The sequence below is a fragment of the Mucor velutinosus genome (genome assembly GCF_035048745.1).
Source record: "Mucor velutinosus strain NIH1002 chromosome Unknown tig00001540, whole genome shotgun sequence".
In the NCBI taxonomy this organism is placed as follows: domain Eukaryota; kingdom Fungi; phylum Mucoromycota; class Mucoromycetes; order Mucorales; family Mucoraceae; genus Mucor; species Mucor velutinosus.
The window spans coordinates 1,547,817-1,564,760 of record NW_027041893.1 but is presented as its reverse complement, the minus strand read 5'-3'; the positions used below and the strand labels follow the sequence as shown (position 1 = coordinate 1,564,760).

The window sequence follows — 16,944 nt, the reverse complement described above, 5'->3', positions numbered from 1 at the left end:
CAAATTTCATGCAGTGAAATTGATAGGTATGTAAGGTGAAGAATGTATAGGCAAATCCAGTCGCCAACAAGAAATGTAATGAATGGTATTTAAAGAGACCAAGTGATGGGAATGCGGCCTTCACCGAGTTGACCGAGCTTGCTAAAAGCAGCCGCACTCATGTCGATATCGTTTTCGGAACAGCCAGGGCAAGAATCAACCACCTTGAGAGTAACAGAACCGGAAGCAGACGTGACAGTGATAGACTTGCCACACAGATCACTGTTGGGTCCACCCATCAAGGAACTAGACAAAGCAGCAACCATTTCATCATCAGAGCTAGTTTCACCACAAGAGCCTAAACCAACAGCGTAGTAAGTGGCATCACCAGATCGAGAACTACGGGATTGGAGATTGAAGGCAACAGGAGCTGCCTGAGCGGTCAAGAAACAAGCAGAAGCAGCCAAGATGAAGAGAACAGCATAGAAAGAGATTTGCATTGTAAATATGTATATGTAGGAGTGGATAGAGGTGAAGATGAAGAGGGAACGCCCTGCGTTGGCTTGTTATATAAGGATGATGATGATAAAATTGTTAGGAATTGTGGACAAAATGGTCAAGTATTTATACTAAATCAGCACAAAGAATTTGAGACCTGACGATCAACTTGAATTGCATTCGACCTTCGCAATTCACACTAGGTTTTCAAAGATAAATGTCAGAAGCGTTAAGGCAACCTGACAATCCATGTTCTGGAGTTGTGTTGTTCTCTCTTTTAGGTGCAAACCACTGTTTCTCATTTGTTGGTGAGCGAATCGAGGCACTTGAATGGTATCAATGATACATTGTAACTATTCCTCTCAAGCTATAGTCAGATCATGTAGTTCAATACTACTCTATATTTGTGGTTTTTATTGTTTGCATGGATGCTAATTAAAATGATTTTCATCATTTGCACATGATACAAAAATTCACTAAAAATTTCAGTGATTTGCAAATTACACATATCATGACGATAAATAGCGACAAGCTGCCAAGCATTATTTGTTCTTGTTGACACAAGAGAGCCGTAAAAAATGCTTGCTGTACAGTATATAATGCTGAATGATCAGGCTCGGGGTCCTTCTATATTCATCTACTATTTTACATCATCAGTAATCTGTTTCAGGACATTTACCAAGATTTTTGATTTGTCTACATGTGAGGCACAATCAAAGTACTTTACTAATGCTTTTTGATGTATTAGACACAGAGAGAAGACTGTTGGCTTTTGTTGCGTAAATGAATGTTTCGTTTCTTATAATGTGAGACGAAATTTTTGTCAAGATATTGAACCTCTTAAAACCGGAGCCCATATGAACCTCAATCGATTGTTGCTGATTGCTGAGGATCTAGATTACCATACCCATTCATATATCGCCTGTACTTGCATCTGTTTGTGTTTGCCATCGTAAAACCGGAAGATCAATATCTGGCAGTTCTGTTTTGAGCACACATTGTGATCCCTGAATGCTATTTGCATGGATGCCCAAGCTTAGCATACAGTATATTAAGAGAATTAGATGTGATCATCTTTAGTACTAATAACTCTTGCAATTCTTGGAGATAGAAGCATTTGATTGTTGTCACATTTATCTGCCATACCACATTTGATTGTTGTCACATTTATCTGCCATACCACATTTGATTGGATCCACTCTACCGTAAGCTAAGTATGCCAATTCATTCAAACTATGCAATCACTATTGTTTTATTCTATGTACACGGCCACTTGATATCACCATCAAGAAGGAAAAGGATTGCTATGATTTGCTCCTCAATTCTTTGTATAATAGCAGCATCTTTTCTTCCTTCCAATCCGCCCAAACCTCATATATCGCTAGTATTTCCTGACTGATCTCTATAACACTCTTTATATCCACATTCAAATCTGCAAACCACTGCTTCATATCACGCTGATCTCCCGCTGAGCCTGGAGCAAAGTCTGCATGATTGAGCACTACTGTGATATAAATGGCTGCCAACGAGATTAAATGAGGTGGGTATAACAAGCTCACATCGGTTCTATATGAATCGTTGACGATAAACCAAGCGTACTGTAGTCCAGATTCTCTCATCCCCAATTCGTTGCATATTTGTGTCAATGATCGATACGGGTGCCATATAATAAGATAAAACTCCAACTCTTCGAGCAAATAGAATTCGAATTCGGCTACTTTGGAGCTGTCGTAAGGAAATCCACCAAATTCAGCTGTAGAACTTTTAGTTTGGATGTGTCTGATAGTCCACCCTGTGCGTAATCCATACCTTGGAATACAGTCTTCGCCTCCTGTGTTACCATTTTGATATGTATAGGGCATTCCTCGATCTTGGTAGCGAGATAAACACATGTTACGAGGATAAGGATCGGATCTGTTGCCTTGATGCTGTTACTATAAGAGATACAGCGTTAGGTATCTGATGTTTGTCTGTTAATGGTGCAAATGTTACTTTATGTAAAATCGTTTGAAATAAACAAATGCTGTTGCAACCACTTGTTGCCGTAATTGAAGCCGTTTAGCTAGTTTCTGAATCACTGAAATGAAGGTTGAATGTTACATCGTATTTCCACTGAATAGTATAGCAAGCTATTTACTTACAATGACAGAACCATATTCTCAATTTCACATAATCTGCTTCTGACACGTATTTTAGATCTTCTTCCTTACTCTTGGCTAGAGTCCAACGGTCAATCATCCAGTGATTCCTTTCAGAATATCAATGAATCTCGTCCTCTTTACATACGAATCATCCTATTTACCTCTGAGTAGATGCCCAGTAATTAGCTGCCATGATAGATTGGTATAAATGATAAACAAAAAGAACAACAAAGAAGGGTCAATGAGGCTTCTGAAAAAAATAATAGTTTGGTTTGTTGGAGTCCTGTCGTTTCGCCCATTTAAAATTACCTGTGATACTGTTGCTCATGAGATATTTGAGAATGGCTCAACTTGTTGCCATGGCAACCCCAGGGGCAGGCTGTAACTTGTTGATCTACTCATCATTTCTTTGTGAGTCGTGATAAGAACAGAATTGGCTATGATTGTACTTGGTAATCGTTCTATATTGAAACATCCAATGTACAAAAGCATCATTCAATCATGAATGATCCAGGCCGAGGGATGCCTTGTTTCTCCAATGTCTCGCTCCGCCTACATCTCGGTGCAAGCTAATACATGTCAATCATTCACAGGATTCATCAGGATAAGACCAATAGTAGCATGCACTGGTTGAATTGTTTCCCCTCATCCGTTTAGAAAGGCGATCTTAATTGCTTTATTAAATGCCTATTTTGCACTACCGCAACCATTCCAATCGATCAACACCATGTTGCATTGCCAAAGATAAACCCAACTTCTAAACAGTAATCTCCGAGGCAGATGCGCTACAGATGCCCAAGCAGCCATGCGTTTCAACTTGGAATGATGCTGCTTGTCTTGATTCTATTGATTTCCGGATCTAAATAAGGTAAAATGTCGAGGAATAAATAAATATAGACTGTTTTTGTCAAATACAAACACAAGGCAAAACTCCTCAAAAAACTCCCTGGAAACCAACCCAAAAGGCCCCTCGTTTCCTTTATATATCTTTCCTTCTCTCTTCTTCCTTTTATCCTCTCTCTCGTTCTTCTTCTTTCATTTATTAGTGCACGAGGATCATTACACATTCTCGCTCTAAATAATGATTGTAGTGCAGTCAGAAAACGCTTTACATTCAAAATCTCAACATCCTTCACGAGCTCCCTCACCTGTAACTTCAGCTCTTCCATCCTCCACAGCAGCAGAATCACATCCACAAAACCACAGCTCGCCCAAACTGCCTCTTCCAATCAGCAATCATCGTAGATCAAGTTTCTCCACAGACGTATTGAATGATCAATACGAGGAGAAACCGCTGGTATCACAGAGATCATTTCCTCATCTAACGTCCAAAAAGCATAGGCAACAACGCCGTGGATCAGACACAATATCGACTACAGACGATATGGGCTCAGATGGCAGCTTTTCTATATCCGCATCAGCCGAATCCTCAACCGTTGCATTGCCGAATACAACTCGCTTTGCAAATGATAAGCGAAATAACGATTTCCATGCTTTGTTTCGAAGCGTACCGGATCAAGAAAGGTTAATTGATGGTAAGAATTGCTTAGGTTTGGTGTTTATTATTAGAAAATGATTGGTGTTTTTTATTGGAGGAAGATGGCCTGTTTCCTATTTTAAAAGGATACACATTTCACTTGTATTTCATACAACACGCTTGTGTGAAAAAAAACAAAGGGGCACTGTAGAGACCCTGATTTCATGCTAAATTGTTTTTTTATATTACCAGATTATGGTTGCGCATTGCAAAAAGAAATCTTGCTTCAAGGCAGAGTCTATATTTCCGAGCATCATCTCTGCTTTAATGCAAATATCTTCGGCTGGATCACAAATGTAAGCGAAGATGTGTAACAAATGATGTCGTATACTCAATCCAGACTCTAGTTGGTGATTGCATTTGCTGATATCGAAGACATTGAAAAGAGATCAACAGCCATCTTCATTCCAAATGCTATACTGATCTCCACTTGCTCCTCAAAAGTAGGTTTGATGTAACAAACAATCGGCAGAAAACAAACATTAACATCCCATGCAACAAAAGCATTTCTTAGCATCTTTTCTCTCACGTGATCAGGCCTATGATCAAATGGTGGAAATTTGGACGGCTTCTCGTGCTAGTAATAGCACAATTCAAGTACATGCAAGTGGTTTCAAAGGTGATGATGCTACTGAATTTTCTGCAAGTGATGAGAGTGATTATACGTCCTCAGACTACTCTTATTCAGATGAAGACGAAGAAGACGATGAACTTCGTGGTGATCCTGTCACAGTATCTAGCCAAATCAACGGTAAATGACGCTCTGCATTGTGCCTGTTCATATTCATCTTACTTGTGTATACTTTCTAGACAAAAACAACAATTCCACACTGAGTGACAGACAGGCATCACTGGCCTCGCTCCCATTACCTAAGCATTTGTCATCAGCTGATGAGGCTGCTAGACGCAGAGCTGTTTCAGAGGCTGGCCCACGTCCGAATATGCAGGAATATATAAAGAAGAGTGCAGAATCCACAGCAACATTAGCACAAGCAGCTTCGACAGCAAGTAATGCCAATGGAAACTCGGCCACGGTGACTGACGCGTCTACCATTACAGCAAGCACAGAAAACGCCAGTGAGAAGAAAGACGTCCAGATCAAAGAATATACAGAGTGTGAATGTAGCCAGACAGACCAACACTTTCCAACAGTTGTCATGGACAAGAAATACGATACCACCATTGAGGCCATGTATAATTTACTGTATAATAGTACCTTTATGAACAAATTCCTGTGTGAGGTAGAGAAAAGTACAGGCAAGTAACACATCAGCACAAATTTGCTGTTTATTCTAACATTGTACCTGTATAACAGAGGTCTGCATTGGTGAGTGGACCAAGAACGATGGTTGTGTGCACTCACGTGAATCATCATACATCAAATATTTGGGTGGGTCCATTGGTCCAAAGTTAACAAAGTGTTACTTGAAAGAAGAAGTACTTCATCTGGATACAGCGGATTATGTTAGTCAACTTACTGTAACACAAACACCTGATGTTCCCTCTGGTGGATCCTTTAGTGTCAAGACCAGAACATGTATATCGTGGTGCGGTCAAGGTCAAGTCCGCGTGCTGGTCACCGTGCTTGTCGATTTCACAAAATCGTCTTGGCTCAAGTGTAAGTTACATCTATATAATGTCATGCTGTGATTTGACACTGACCCTAACCCTGGCCCTCGTGCATGATTAGCTACCATTGAAAAGGCTTCCATCGATGGCCAGCAAAACTTCTACAAGAGTCTGGATGCAGCAGTGCGCAAATATTTAGAAAGCCATGCAGGAGATGCCAAACGCTTAGCAAATGGTGGAAAGAAGAAGGGAGGCAAGAGAAGACACAAACATCGCACTCGGGCCGATGGAGATCAAGATGCAGCGTCTCAATCAGCAGCAACAGCAGCATCACAAGCCGCAACTGAAAAGCAGCATATTGTCATTGAAACTTTCTCCAGTATACTCAATTGGTTGATTTCCAATGCAAGCGCTCCAACAACATCTCAACTTACTGCTATTTGTATGGCAATGATGGTCATGACAAACTTGTATATTGCTTCTAAAATGGCAGGTGTCGACAAACAGCTGAATCAGTTACAACATCACAAGCGTCATGGATCCGAATTTTATCAACATCATGTTGATATTAGCGATGAGGATAACTCCCTCTGGAGATTGCTAAATAGATTGGATCCTGATGCCAGAAAAGAAGATCTTCATTTTGTACATCAAACGAGACAGCTACCTTTGGCAGATCCAGTGAACCATAGCCATGCCGATGGAGAAGAAGCTATTTCAGACGAGCAATTGCAATTTTCAAGATTAGCCAAGCAAAAGCTGGACAAACAAATGGTTGAGTTGGAGAAGATGATCCAAAAGGCTGGGCAAAGCATGGAGCAGGTAACACATGCTGTCCAACATCAGAGAAAGAGGATCTTTGATCCAGAGTTCATTTAAGTCAACTCAATTTGTCATTTTTACACATCTTTATCAAATAAATTCATTCTTCATCATCACCTATTTAGTCTTGTTGACATTGCTCCCTTCAAATGTCATTGTGTTTAATACGGTCCCAAAATTTCTACCGTCACAGAAACAAATTGCTTGCTATAAAAGCCTAAAAAATTTTTCAGCAAGATGACGATCTTGTTCTTTAGTACATTTGCTAGGAAATCAAGATTTGAAAAGGTAAGGTATCTCCCTAGAGTTTAGGAGGAGGGGGGGCAATAAGAAGGAGGTTGCAAAGAAATGTGCGGCGATGACCAAACGTATCACACACACACTGAAAATCCTGAAACCACTGAATGAGTGGTTCTTGAAAAAAAACATATCTTCTCTCTGAGCGTATTTCTTGCAATTTCCATCTTCTGCTCCTACAGTTGCTCTATATCATTTTATTAGACATTGAACTAATTTATATTCTTAATATAGATCATGCATTTCTAATATATTCCTTATAAATAAAGCCTAATTTGATCATATCTTTCTGACACATTTGCCTTGGCATTGCGATTGTTTTTAAATGAAAAGCTTGAGTTAGCAGCATTCTGTGAAGGATGCTAATGTAAAACAGTTGTTTTTATGAGCAAGACCATCAACTGTACGCGTCAAATTCACGAGTCTTGCCCTTTGACCACCGTTATCAATATACTTGAAAACGAAAAGTTTGCAATTGTCAAGTAGTCCTGATGTTCATCAAATAATAATGTCGAACATTAGGATTCGTATTTGTTGCAACTAATCCTATCAGATATGGAAATGTATGATAAAAGAAACGTAGCCAGGCCAAACTACAGCACTGTTCAATGCACAATCCCCTTGTTGTAGGTATCCAACAGCATCGGTTACATTCGTGATGGCTGCAGAACCACATTTGCCAGCCAAAATTAATTTAATCCCTGATTGTTTTTTTTCTCATTCAAAGTAGAAAAGTTGGGACTTCGTTGAACTATTTTGCTATATCCGACTATATGAAATATGATGATTATCACAAGCTTCCTTAAGCTATCTAAGAGTACTTTTCAAGGCGCATCTTTTGGTATCCTTTAAAAGAGGTCTTTTGAATAAACTTGCTGAGCAACTCTTGAAAATATGAGATGAGGTTTTTGGCAAAAAGATCGAGAATTTGCATGTAAAAGTCTCACAAACAAAGTTTCAGGAGCTGCGTTGGAAGCGTAGAAACAATTTGAACTAATATATGCCATAGTAACGAGCCGTTTGAACGTAGGTTGGTTTCCACCGAAGCGAAGCGTAGGTCAGGAAACCACCCAAAGTGCTGAAAGGCTCGTATGCCATAGTAAAAGTCTTCGTTATCAAGGTCAAAAACGCGATCATTTGATTTTCAATGAAAACCATGAGGGTTACCTCTTGCTTTTTGGTCGAATTTTGTCCATGTTTTTTTTTGATCCCCAAAAAGTTGAGCAAAGGTGTCAAAAAGTAAGAGCTAGATCAGAGAAATTGTTTGGCGCTATACTGATTGTTTGAAGCGGCTTCTAGCACGAAAAATTGCTGCTCAAATGAACCTAAATTTTGCTGTGTTTTACATACTTTTGAGTAGTAAGAGGCAGTGCAAGCGTACTGCCTGCCCTTGTACGAGTTGTTGCCACTGGAACAAACACGGAGTGTCACAGAAGAAATAGTTTCTATTATAAATACGCTCTGCTTGATGTAATGCGCCAAATGGGAAGCTCAATACATGCTGCTCCTAACATATGAAGGCTCTGTGGCTCAGTGGTGATGGCAGATACTGTAATTTGTTGAAAGTAGCATTCTCTGCGAGAAATGAAGCGAAATCCAACCGGCATGAGGTAATGTCTATTGCTGAATAATCTGTAAGATACTGTACTGCTCTTAGTAATGCGCAGGAACATCAAATACTTTAAGGATTTTTTCTGTATCTTAATGATTGCGCAAAGAAGCTTGTACCTGATTAGTTGAATGGGAGTCGTAAATGACTAATCCCGGTCCGGAGAGAGTTTAGCACTATATAAAACGGAAGATGTTCTAGGAATTAAAGGCTTTTCTCATTCATATACATCACTATTAAATACCATGTCGCTTGTTACCCAGGGAATCAGAGATCTCGTTAAGAAGGCCATCTCAGACAACACTGTCATGGTAAACCATGAATGCTTTCTCTAGTAGATATCTTGCACTGACCATTCAAACTACAGATTTTCAGTAAATCATATTGTCCTTACTGTATTGGAGCCAAAGATCTATTTGACGACATCAATGTTGATTACAAAGCTTTGGAATTGAACGATCATAAAGACGGAGAAGCCATTCAAAAGGCGTTAGCTGAATTAACAAAACAAAACACTGTACCCAACATCTTCATCAACCAACAACACATTGGTGGCTCTGATGCTCTCAAAGCTGCCTATTCTTCAGGCAAATTAGAAAAGATCTTGAAGGATGCAGGCATTCAGAATGCAAAGCTTTAGACTAATGGGATTTTATATATATATATATACAGACGAAATAAAACTAAATGTTAGACTAACATTTAATAATCCATAAATGCTGCTAATTCATCATCGTCATCACCATAGATATCATCAAATTCATCTTCGCTGAAATCTTGAATTGGATCATCCTCATACTCCATTTGTTCCTGAGACTCGTAGTCAGCCATTCTGGACTGCACTGAAGCCATGAAATCCTTGCGATAGTTCTCCAATTTCTGTTGCTGGGTGACCAATTGAGCCTCAAAGAATCTTGGCTTATCAAAGGTTTGCTGACGATACGTAATTTTTTCGCGAGGTGGATTGATCATGATGCCATTGACACTCACTAAACCACGATAGATGCTTGCATGTGTGTCCTGCCAATCATGCTGCGAACGTATTGTGTCTGCATCGCTCAGAGAATTCAGCAGTTTGCTGCATGAATCCATGTCATCAAAGAATTCAGAGTAGTTTTGGTGCAAGTAGGAGATGAATGTGTCATTGTCTACGGGTAATTTTGCTAGAATATGCTCTGGTTTTGACTCGTATGTGCCGTCAGGGTTTCTTTTTGCATAGAGCACCTTGCCAACCGCATGGAATAGCGTCAAAGGCCCTGTTTTATCGTCGAACGGCGGTTTGTTTCCTGATTTCTTTTTGCTTAGGATCTTTCTGGTTTTTCTGGAATGAATACTGTCAAACTGAAGCGTATTAATTGCTGCTCGAATGTCGCCGTCGCACTTTTCTATGATTTCGTCGAGAAGATCTTTTGGTACATTGACAGGTTCTTGGGATAAGATGTTTTTTAGTACTTTATTCATGTTGGTTTTGTTGACAGGATTGAATCTTTTCGACATAGGTTAGCCATACTCTTTTGATCCTGATATTAATTCCATACTACTCACTTGATGTGCTTCACTCGCAAATCAGTATTCAACTCTGTGGGTATAATATCAATGGATCTGTTCAATTTGTTGTCATAGTTTTTGTAGGATAAGGACTCCATCCAAGCATCGGTAGCCACCATAATCAGCAAAAATTTGGCAGGTGAATAAACAATGTGCTTGAGTATAGAGTGTAACTGTTGCTTGATTTCCTCTGTCGTTATATCGGGCATATCGTCTACAAATATTATTTGCCGCTGAGAGCCTCTCAATATGGAAGATGACAAGAACCTACTGAATAATGTCATAGTGTGCGTATGTGAATCTGTGGGGTCGTAGTCGTTGCTAGGGTTTATCCATTCTAGAAGGTCGTAGTTCATTGATTTGCATAATAATCGTACGAGTGTACTTTTGCCAACGCCAGATTGACCTGATATTAGCAAGATCTTGGTGTGGCCTTGTCTACTTCCAATAGCTGAAGACTCAATGGCACCCTGAAGCTCTCTTACTTTCTCTGCTCGAACACATACGTCTGCCTATGAGGTTTGCATCAATAACATGCACAGTCTACGCATGGTTGTATGAACTTACCACTGATTTGGGTGCATACTGATCGACCCAAAGATAGTCTAGTTATCATTGATGTGTCAGTCTTTTTTAAGCGTGATGGCTGAATTGCTCTTTTTACTTTGAGGATCCTCTGTGGAGGTACTTCGTTTTCTTTTTATTGAACGTTGGCTTGGGCTATCTGGTAATGTAAAGCTCTACATGTATATGATCAGTATGGATTCGCGATAAACGCTTTCCAGAAGAAATTTACCCATTCATCCATAATGAGATGAATCAAATGAATGCGCGCAGAGGAAAGAAGAGATAAAATGCTCGAAATCAATGCTCTGTTTCTCTGCGCGTTATATTCGGTGGTGGACAGTTTTTGACATGAAATCTGTGACTCTGGCTATAAGCCTTTGCTTGTCAGGCAATGCAAGTTGATTTGAATGTGAACGTAGTCAAGTTGCATAGCTAAACAAGTAGAGCCGCACTGTAGGCTTGTCGTTTCTATCCGTAGTCTTTGATATTTCTATAGTGCGTAATGCCAAATGCTAGATTATCAAGTGTATTTGCTTTCAAAGGTATGATTCAATCTTGCATGTCGACGATCAATGCATCTTGTCGCTCAAAGCTATTACATGCGAATGCTTTTAATAGACTTCTTTCTAGTATAAAATACACTGAACACGTTATATACCAGACACTAGCAAATATATCACACATTAGCAAAATACCGCACTTCAGTCTGCATCGATTGTTAATTTAAAGCTCGTTCTCAAGTTACATCTCCCCCTTTTTTCTCTCTCCACTACTCGTATTTGCTTTAGGCATGTCTAGTAAAGAAGGTACATACTGCACGTCAATTCACTCTTGTGCCCTGAAAAAAAAAGAGACTCTAATCTAACTGATCACAATAGAAACTAGAAATAGCACATCATCTACGCCTACATCGCCTTCCAGCTTTTTTGGAGGCTCGTTTTTCTCGAGCGTTACTTCCAGCGTAAATGCGCTTTCACAAACTATCCAAACCAAGGGCATCCCCGAGTTTAACAAACGACTCAATGAACTTCAACAGCGTGCCCGTGATATTCCAAACCAAATAGCTACGTTGCAGGGTGATTTGGAATCAGAAAGAGCATCGTTTGTCAAGAGCAAAAAGTTGGATGAAAAGAATGGCACCATTCATCAATCTCTAGGTTCAGGTAAGTGAATGGGTGGCATCCTATGCTAGACTATAGATATTGATAGGGATATATTGTAGAACCTGTTGCGCCATGGACTGGATATCAAGGCTACGAAAGCGAGATGAAGCAAGCCATTTTGGATATTTCCAAGGCACGTCGTTATCGTCGTATGCAAACAGATCATGTGGGGATCTTCTAACGTTTTCAATAGGACGAGAGAAACTTTTTGATTCCACCGCCAGAAGATACAAGCTTTCAATTTGATCTGAATGCCTACAGTCAGAGTGCTCAAGCAGCTTTAAAGGAAGACGAGAATCTCTCACACTTAAGATTTGTACTGGTCCCACAACAGTAAGCTGCCTTATTGTGATGCTAGCGTGTATATACATGTTACTGATGCTGCGCACAGAGTGAGTGAACCCACTTTTTGGAAAAATTACTTTTACAGGGTGACATTAGCTAAGCAAGCTGTACTGAATCATCCTCCCAATGAACAGCCTGCCGAACTGGCGAATCAAGATATACTGTTCGATTTCAAGGATGAAGAGGAGGATGAAGAGGAGGAAAAAGAGAACAAGGGGAATACAAATGATACAATCAAGCGAAACGAGACAGGAAAGGAGGATACCAAGAGTGACAATAAAGCAACACCAGTCAAAGCAGATCTTTCTCCTATTGATACTACTACACCCAGTAACAGTAAGCAAGAAGAGTCTTATGAAGGTATGGAAGATTGGGAGATTGAATTAAGAAAGGCGGCAATTTAAGCTATGAATGTGTGTGTGTGTACCTGAGATCTCCTTAATGCACTTTATATTACTACACAATCAAATGTGTCAATCTTTTATAAATATATATATATATATATATACAATCTTATATAACATCACACCTCCCTCTTCTCACCATCTACCCCCCCTTGGATCAAGTTATATACTCCCTTTTCAAATAAACTATCGTCATTTTATTTAATCAATTAGCATTGTATTCTCGGCTGAAATAAGCTTCTGCTACAGAAATGGATGATTGAACTAATTCTTGCAAATTGTGCTCAACATGCTTCGAGGTCAATGCTTGTACAACCTATCTCCGTAGTATGTCAGTGCCAACACAAAAGATCTCGTCCTAGTACATTACCTCTTTCTTGACAAGCTCCAGCAATGCAGGTCTGGTTTGCTCATCAGCAACAACTGGGCCTTGGTGTGTTTGTTTGTACTGTGCAATGAAGTCCTTCATGGCTTTAAATGCAGCAGCACCAGCCAACTGCTCTGCCGTGATGCTATGGCTAGGCTCCAAATACACCATACGATAGCAATCATAGAGCTCCTCTTGTCTAGGAAATGTCGATGTACGTTGCACTAAATAGAGCAATGTCAATAGCCCATATCACGAATATGTGAAACACAGAGACTACTAACGTGGTGAGGGTCGAAGCAGAGCGAGCTCATTGATAGACTTTTCGTTCTCGAACGGTTGAATGATCCATTGCTGTGTCTTTGAATGCAGGTTCTTGGTGTTGAGATATACCGTGCTGCCATTCCTGAACTCGCCATTCTACGCCCAATGTCAACCAAGTGTGCTTTTTTCATTGTTTGAATAGCACCAACTTACTCGAATGTCCAGTACTAGATGAGGTGCAGAAGTAGGGAATATGAACCCATTTTGATATGTCCATCGTTGATTGTGCGCCAATCCAGGCTTGCGAGCATACTGAATGATCACTTTATCACGCTCAATGTCTGTCGTCATGGTGAGTAACTGTAACTATCATTCAAGCAGAAAGACACTACTCACTGCCGCCTCGAATATCGAGCACTGTATAGAAGCGATAATTTAATAAATGCACATTGTCAACTTGGTGGTATGATGTTACCTAATCCTGATTTTTTATTAATCAAGAATCCTTCTTCATGCATCCACAACTAGTGAAAGAAAGGCGCGCGTCGGTTGGTATGTTGTTACAGTTTATGCAACTTGTGCTCTTCCTACCTGATTGATACTATCAACCATTTTCTGTATACAGCGTCAATACAGGACATGGACACATATGTAGGTCAACTTACCTGTGGCCAGATGATGATGGTAGCATCATTCTATCCAAAACATGGCATGAGATCCTCGGTAATACATTGCAGTTTGATATATGCAACTTACCGTCATGCTACCACCATTGACATCAATGGCAAATGGTTGGCTTTTGCATCGGATGAAAAAGAAGCCTTGAGGAAATTCTAATGTAGACTCCATGACCAAGAAACGTGTAGTAAAGAGAAAGAGATAAGAGCAAAAGAAACAGCAGAAACAAAAAGCTCAACAAAATGGACGCTATTCCTGTGAAGCGTTTAAGCGGCGGCTGTCTTGACTGAAATGCTGCTTGTAATCATGCCTCGAACTGTTCGTCACTGGGAAGCTAAATTCAAATGTAACGTGTGACATTTACGCAATCTATAAATATCAAATGATGAGATTTATTAGGAGGGAGGGCCCTTCATACCTGGGCAGCCCCCTTTCTCTCATAATTCATATTTATTCAACTCTCTTCTTTCTCATTTCCTCTCTTTCTTTTCTCTTTTCCCATTTCCCAAAACTTATGTAATATAATATACTCTAATATACCACAACTAATAATGACATTTGCATCCTCCATTGTACCTCGATCAAGAAAAATCACTGTATTCCTATGCATGACTGCATGCCTGATGGGATTTCTGATGGTGTCAATATACAGAACATACCAACATCGATATTATGGTAATGTGTACAGGGGGGGGGGGGGGGGCAGACAGAGAGAGATTGGGCAGGCAAGAGGGGCAATCAAATACTTATATTTGTACTACTTTTAATTTAGATTCATCGTCGTCTGTATCGAATCTCGACTCTAGCTTAGCAGCAGCCATTCAAGACGAGAAACCACACACCAGCAGCACAAAAAGAACGTCCTTTCCCTACACGATTGTCACTGGATCCAGCGCCAACCACCTATGTTCATTAGAAAACTTTCTCTACTCGCTACATGAATTGCGTCCAGATATTGATGTCGATCAATTCCCCAGAATTGCTGTCTATAATATCGGAATGAACAGAACGCAATTGCCCATTCTCAATCAATTGCAAGAACATGGCTTGATCGATGACTTGATTACATTTGATCATGAGCGCTATCCTCGCTTCTGGGATGTGGCTATTGATGCTGGCCAATATGGCTGGAAAACCGGTATTGTCAATGATGCCCGAGTCAGATATGGTGGCGTGCTAGTATGGCTGGATGCCGGTAACCAAGTGACAAGAGACTTCATTTTAAATATAGCAGATACGGTGAAAAACGACTACCATGGATTCTGGTCTCCTAAAAGCGCCTATGGTATGGGCAAATGGACTCATCGTGGCATGTTCAAATTCTTTGGTGCGGATATCAAGGAATACCGTTACAAGTCAAACTGCAATGGTGCTGCTGTTGGGTTCGATGCTGATAACAGTACTATCGTCAATACACTCATCATTCCTTGGTTTGAATGTGGACTTCAAAAGAATTGCATTGCTCCTCCTGGTTCCAGCAGAGAAAATCATCGACAAGATCAAGCTGTCTTGACCTATCTTGCTTATTTCAATGGCCACGAATGCAAAGTGCCTCCAAGAGACTTTTACAAACTGCAAACACATAGAGATATCGCTTGTAGGTCAAGTCTGATGCAACTAGACCTGCAAAACAAATTACATCATCCCTCGGCAATAGGTAAAACATACAAACACTGGTTTTCACGTTGTATTCAAACCCTAACTCTTATCTCTAGATACACCAAAGTGGGAACGTGTGGACACAAATGCACTCTATAATCATCCTGAATGGAAGTACCCCGAAGACGATGTGCCTGTAAATATAAGACAACCTACCACTCTATTATAGTAACAATAAAAAAAAACCAAACCTAACCTCAAGACATAAATGATGGCCGATCCACATACAAAACGAGTATGTGTTGGCATGTCAAATCTAAATATAATTTAAAATGCCCTTAAATAGATATATAAATGGCATTTTATTTTATTTTATTTTTTTTTTAAAAAAACAGGTCATTTACACGGTAGGTTTGGCACATTTACGCAATTCAATGGCTTTAGTTTTTGGGCATTGCATTTCCTGCCAAGAGATTGGCACCATGGTAGCACCAGCTACACTGGTTGCAAATATGACACCCAGTTCATTCTTTGCCGTTGATAAAATATATGATCTTGCATCACCTAATGAAATCACCTCTGCTTTGATAATGTCGCCTGGTCTAAATGAGTTGTAGATCTTCACTTTGTCCTTTTCTGCTGCACGCACATCTTGAGTACTAGGTTGAAGATGTTAATTATCTGAAAAGAGAGTAGTCGCTGTTATTCTAATTTACCGAATCACGCCCATAAAGTCTTCTTTGCAAGGAATATCGCCAACCACCATGATGGCAATCACTGCTTGATGTGGTGAGACACGAATTACTTTGCCTGTAATCTATGCAACATGTTAATATCTTTCCTCTCATCCTCCATCTCATCTGTAGCTTACAACGCTGCCGACTTCAGGTACTGCTGACTGCTCCTTCTCTCTAGACACTCTCATTACAGGCAACTGGTCATGGATGAGTTGCTCAATTGGTTTAGCATATCAACAAATGGCTTTTTTACCTGATCATCCTTGGCAGGATCAATGTATCTTTGCCCAACAACACTGGCGTATAGTAAGCCATCTCTTTCATATGTACCGGCACCTTGTTGATAATCTGCGGCATAACCAAGACGTTGTCCAGGAGTTACTGACTCTTGCTTCTTTGCCATAATGCGTAAGTTTGATGTATAAAGAGATGAAGGATTTTTTTCTTTTTCTGGCTTCTCGTTTCTCTTTGCTCTTCATAGTGACTGGTTAAAGCCTCCATTGGTACCTTGAAAGTCGTCTATTACCATGATACAACTACCATCCGCATACAAGATCATTGCAAAACACACTATTTCATTGATACATGAAGCCATGATGGCATTGACTCAAGTTTGGTTTAAAATAACCCTGTGGATTTGATATTGAAATGCGCAGAAATGAAACAGACAAAACTTGATCAAATTACTTTCATGTTACATTTCGAGGTGCACACACATAAATATTTTCGTTCTCTTTCCATCAAGAGCTCTCTCTTTTTTAGCCCTTTCTTTCGCATCCTTTATAACCAAGCAGCTAAAAGCTTTAGCCATCGAGTCAAC

General features: G+C 40.0%; 9 protein-coding genes across 9 annotated transcripts; 4 read left to right on the top strand and 5 right to left on the bottom strand.

The window, feature by feature from the left end:
• Positions 1-89: 89 nt before the first annotated feature.
• ATC70_004611 (uncharacterized protein) lies at positions 90-479 on the bottom strand (the record flags this gene model as incomplete). The annotated part of the gene is made up of 1 exon (XM_064823913.1): positions 90-479. The coding sequence occupies one exon, from the start codon at positions 477-479 to the stop codon at positions 90-92; it is 390 nt and encodes a 129-aa protein (XP_064688738.1).
• A 1,302-nt stretch (positions 480-1,781) lies between these two features.
• On the bottom strand, positions 1,782-2,811 carry ATC70_004610 (uncharacterized protein; the record flags this gene model as incomplete). Its single annotated transcript, XM_064823912.1, has 5 exons — positions 1,782-2,230; positions 2,287-2,411; positions 2,470-2,554; positions 2,619-2,725; positions 2,780-2,811. 5 exons carry the CDS (start codon positions 2,809-2,811, stop codon positions 1,782-1,784), a joined length of 798 nt encoding a protein of 265 aa, XP_064688737.1.
• An 888-nt stretch (positions 2,812-3,699) lies between these two features.
• On the top strand, positions 3,700-6,603 carry ATC70_004609 (uncharacterized protein; the record flags this gene model as incomplete). The annotated part of the gene is made up of 7 exons (XM_064823911.1): positions 3,700-4,153; positions 4,348-4,451; positions 4,503-4,598; positions 4,660-4,906; positions 4,966-5,412; positions 5,471-5,773; positions 5,846-6,603. 7 exons carry the CDS (start codon positions 3,700-3,702, stop codon positions 6,601-6,603), a joined length of 2,409 nt encoding a protein of 802 aa, XP_064688736.1.
• Positions 6,604-8,697: 2,094 nt separating this feature from the next.
• Positions 8,698-9,092, top strand: ATC70_004608 (uncharacterized protein; the record flags this gene model as incomplete). Its single annotated transcript, XM_064823910.1, has 2 exons — positions 8,698-8,763; positions 8,820-9,092. The coding sequence occupies 2 exons, from the start codon at positions 8,698-8,700 to the stop codon at positions 9,090-9,092; spliced, it is 339 nt and encodes a 112-aa protein (XP_064688735.1).
• Positions 9,093-9,154: 62 nt separating this feature from the next.
• On the bottom strand, positions 9,155-10,808 carry ATC70_004607 (uncharacterized protein; the record flags this gene model as incomplete). The annotated part of the gene is made up of 6 exons (XM_064823909.1): positions 9,155-9,938; positions 9,998-10,214; positions 10,272-10,512; positions 10,568-10,605; positions 10,665-10,740; positions 10,797-10,808. The coding sequence occupies 6 exons, from the start codon at positions 10,806-10,808 to the stop codon at positions 9,155-9,157; spliced, it is 1,368 nt and encodes a 455-aa protein (XP_064688734.1).
• A 549-nt stretch (positions 10,809-11,357) lies between these two features.
• Positions 11,358-12,479, top strand: ATC70_004606 (uncharacterized protein; the record flags this gene model as incomplete). Its single annotated transcript, XM_064823908.1, has 5 exons — positions 11,358-11,373; positions 11,446-11,730; positions 11,790-11,863; positions 11,924-12,063; positions 12,122-12,479. The coding sequence occupies 5 exons, from the start codon at positions 11,358-11,360 to the stop codon at positions 12,477-12,479; spliced, it is 873 nt and encodes a 290-aa protein (XP_064688733.1).
• A 205-nt stretch (positions 12,480-12,684) lies between these two features.
• EXO70 (exocyst complex component exo70) lies at positions 12,685-13,959 on the bottom strand (the record flags this gene model as incomplete). The annotated part of the gene is made up of 9 exons (XM_064823907.1): positions 12,685-12,795; positions 12,850-13,070; positions 13,131-13,266; positions 13,324-13,451; positions 13,507-13,527; positions 13,586-13,634; positions 13,702-13,725; positions 13,776-13,805; positions 13,867-13,959. The coding sequence occupies 9 exons, from the start codon at positions 13,957-13,959 to the stop codon at positions 12,685-12,687; spliced, it is 813 nt and encodes a 270-aa protein (XP_064688732.1).
• Positions 13,960-14,339: 380 nt separating this feature from the next.
• ATC70_004604 (uncharacterized protein) lies at positions 14,340-15,616 on the top strand (the record flags this gene model as incomplete). Its single annotated transcript, XM_064823906.1, has 3 exons — positions 14,340-14,463; positions 14,561-15,445; positions 15,504-15,616. 3 exons carry the CDS (start codon positions 14,340-14,342, stop codon positions 15,614-15,616), a joined length of 1,122 nt encoding a protein of 373 aa, XP_064688731.1.
• A 171-nt stretch (positions 15,617-15,787) lies between these two features.
• UTP10 (snoRNA-binding rRNA-processing protein utp10) lies at positions 15,788-16,527 on the bottom strand (the record flags this gene model as incomplete). Its single annotated transcript, XM_064823905.1, has 4 exons — positions 15,788-16,046; positions 16,104-16,204; positions 16,259-16,321; positions 16,378-16,527. 4 exons carry the CDS (start codon positions 16,525-16,527, stop codon positions 15,788-15,790), a joined length of 573 nt encoding a protein of 190 aa, XP_064688730.1.
• Between the last annotated feature and the right edge of the window lie 417 nt (positions 16,528-16,944).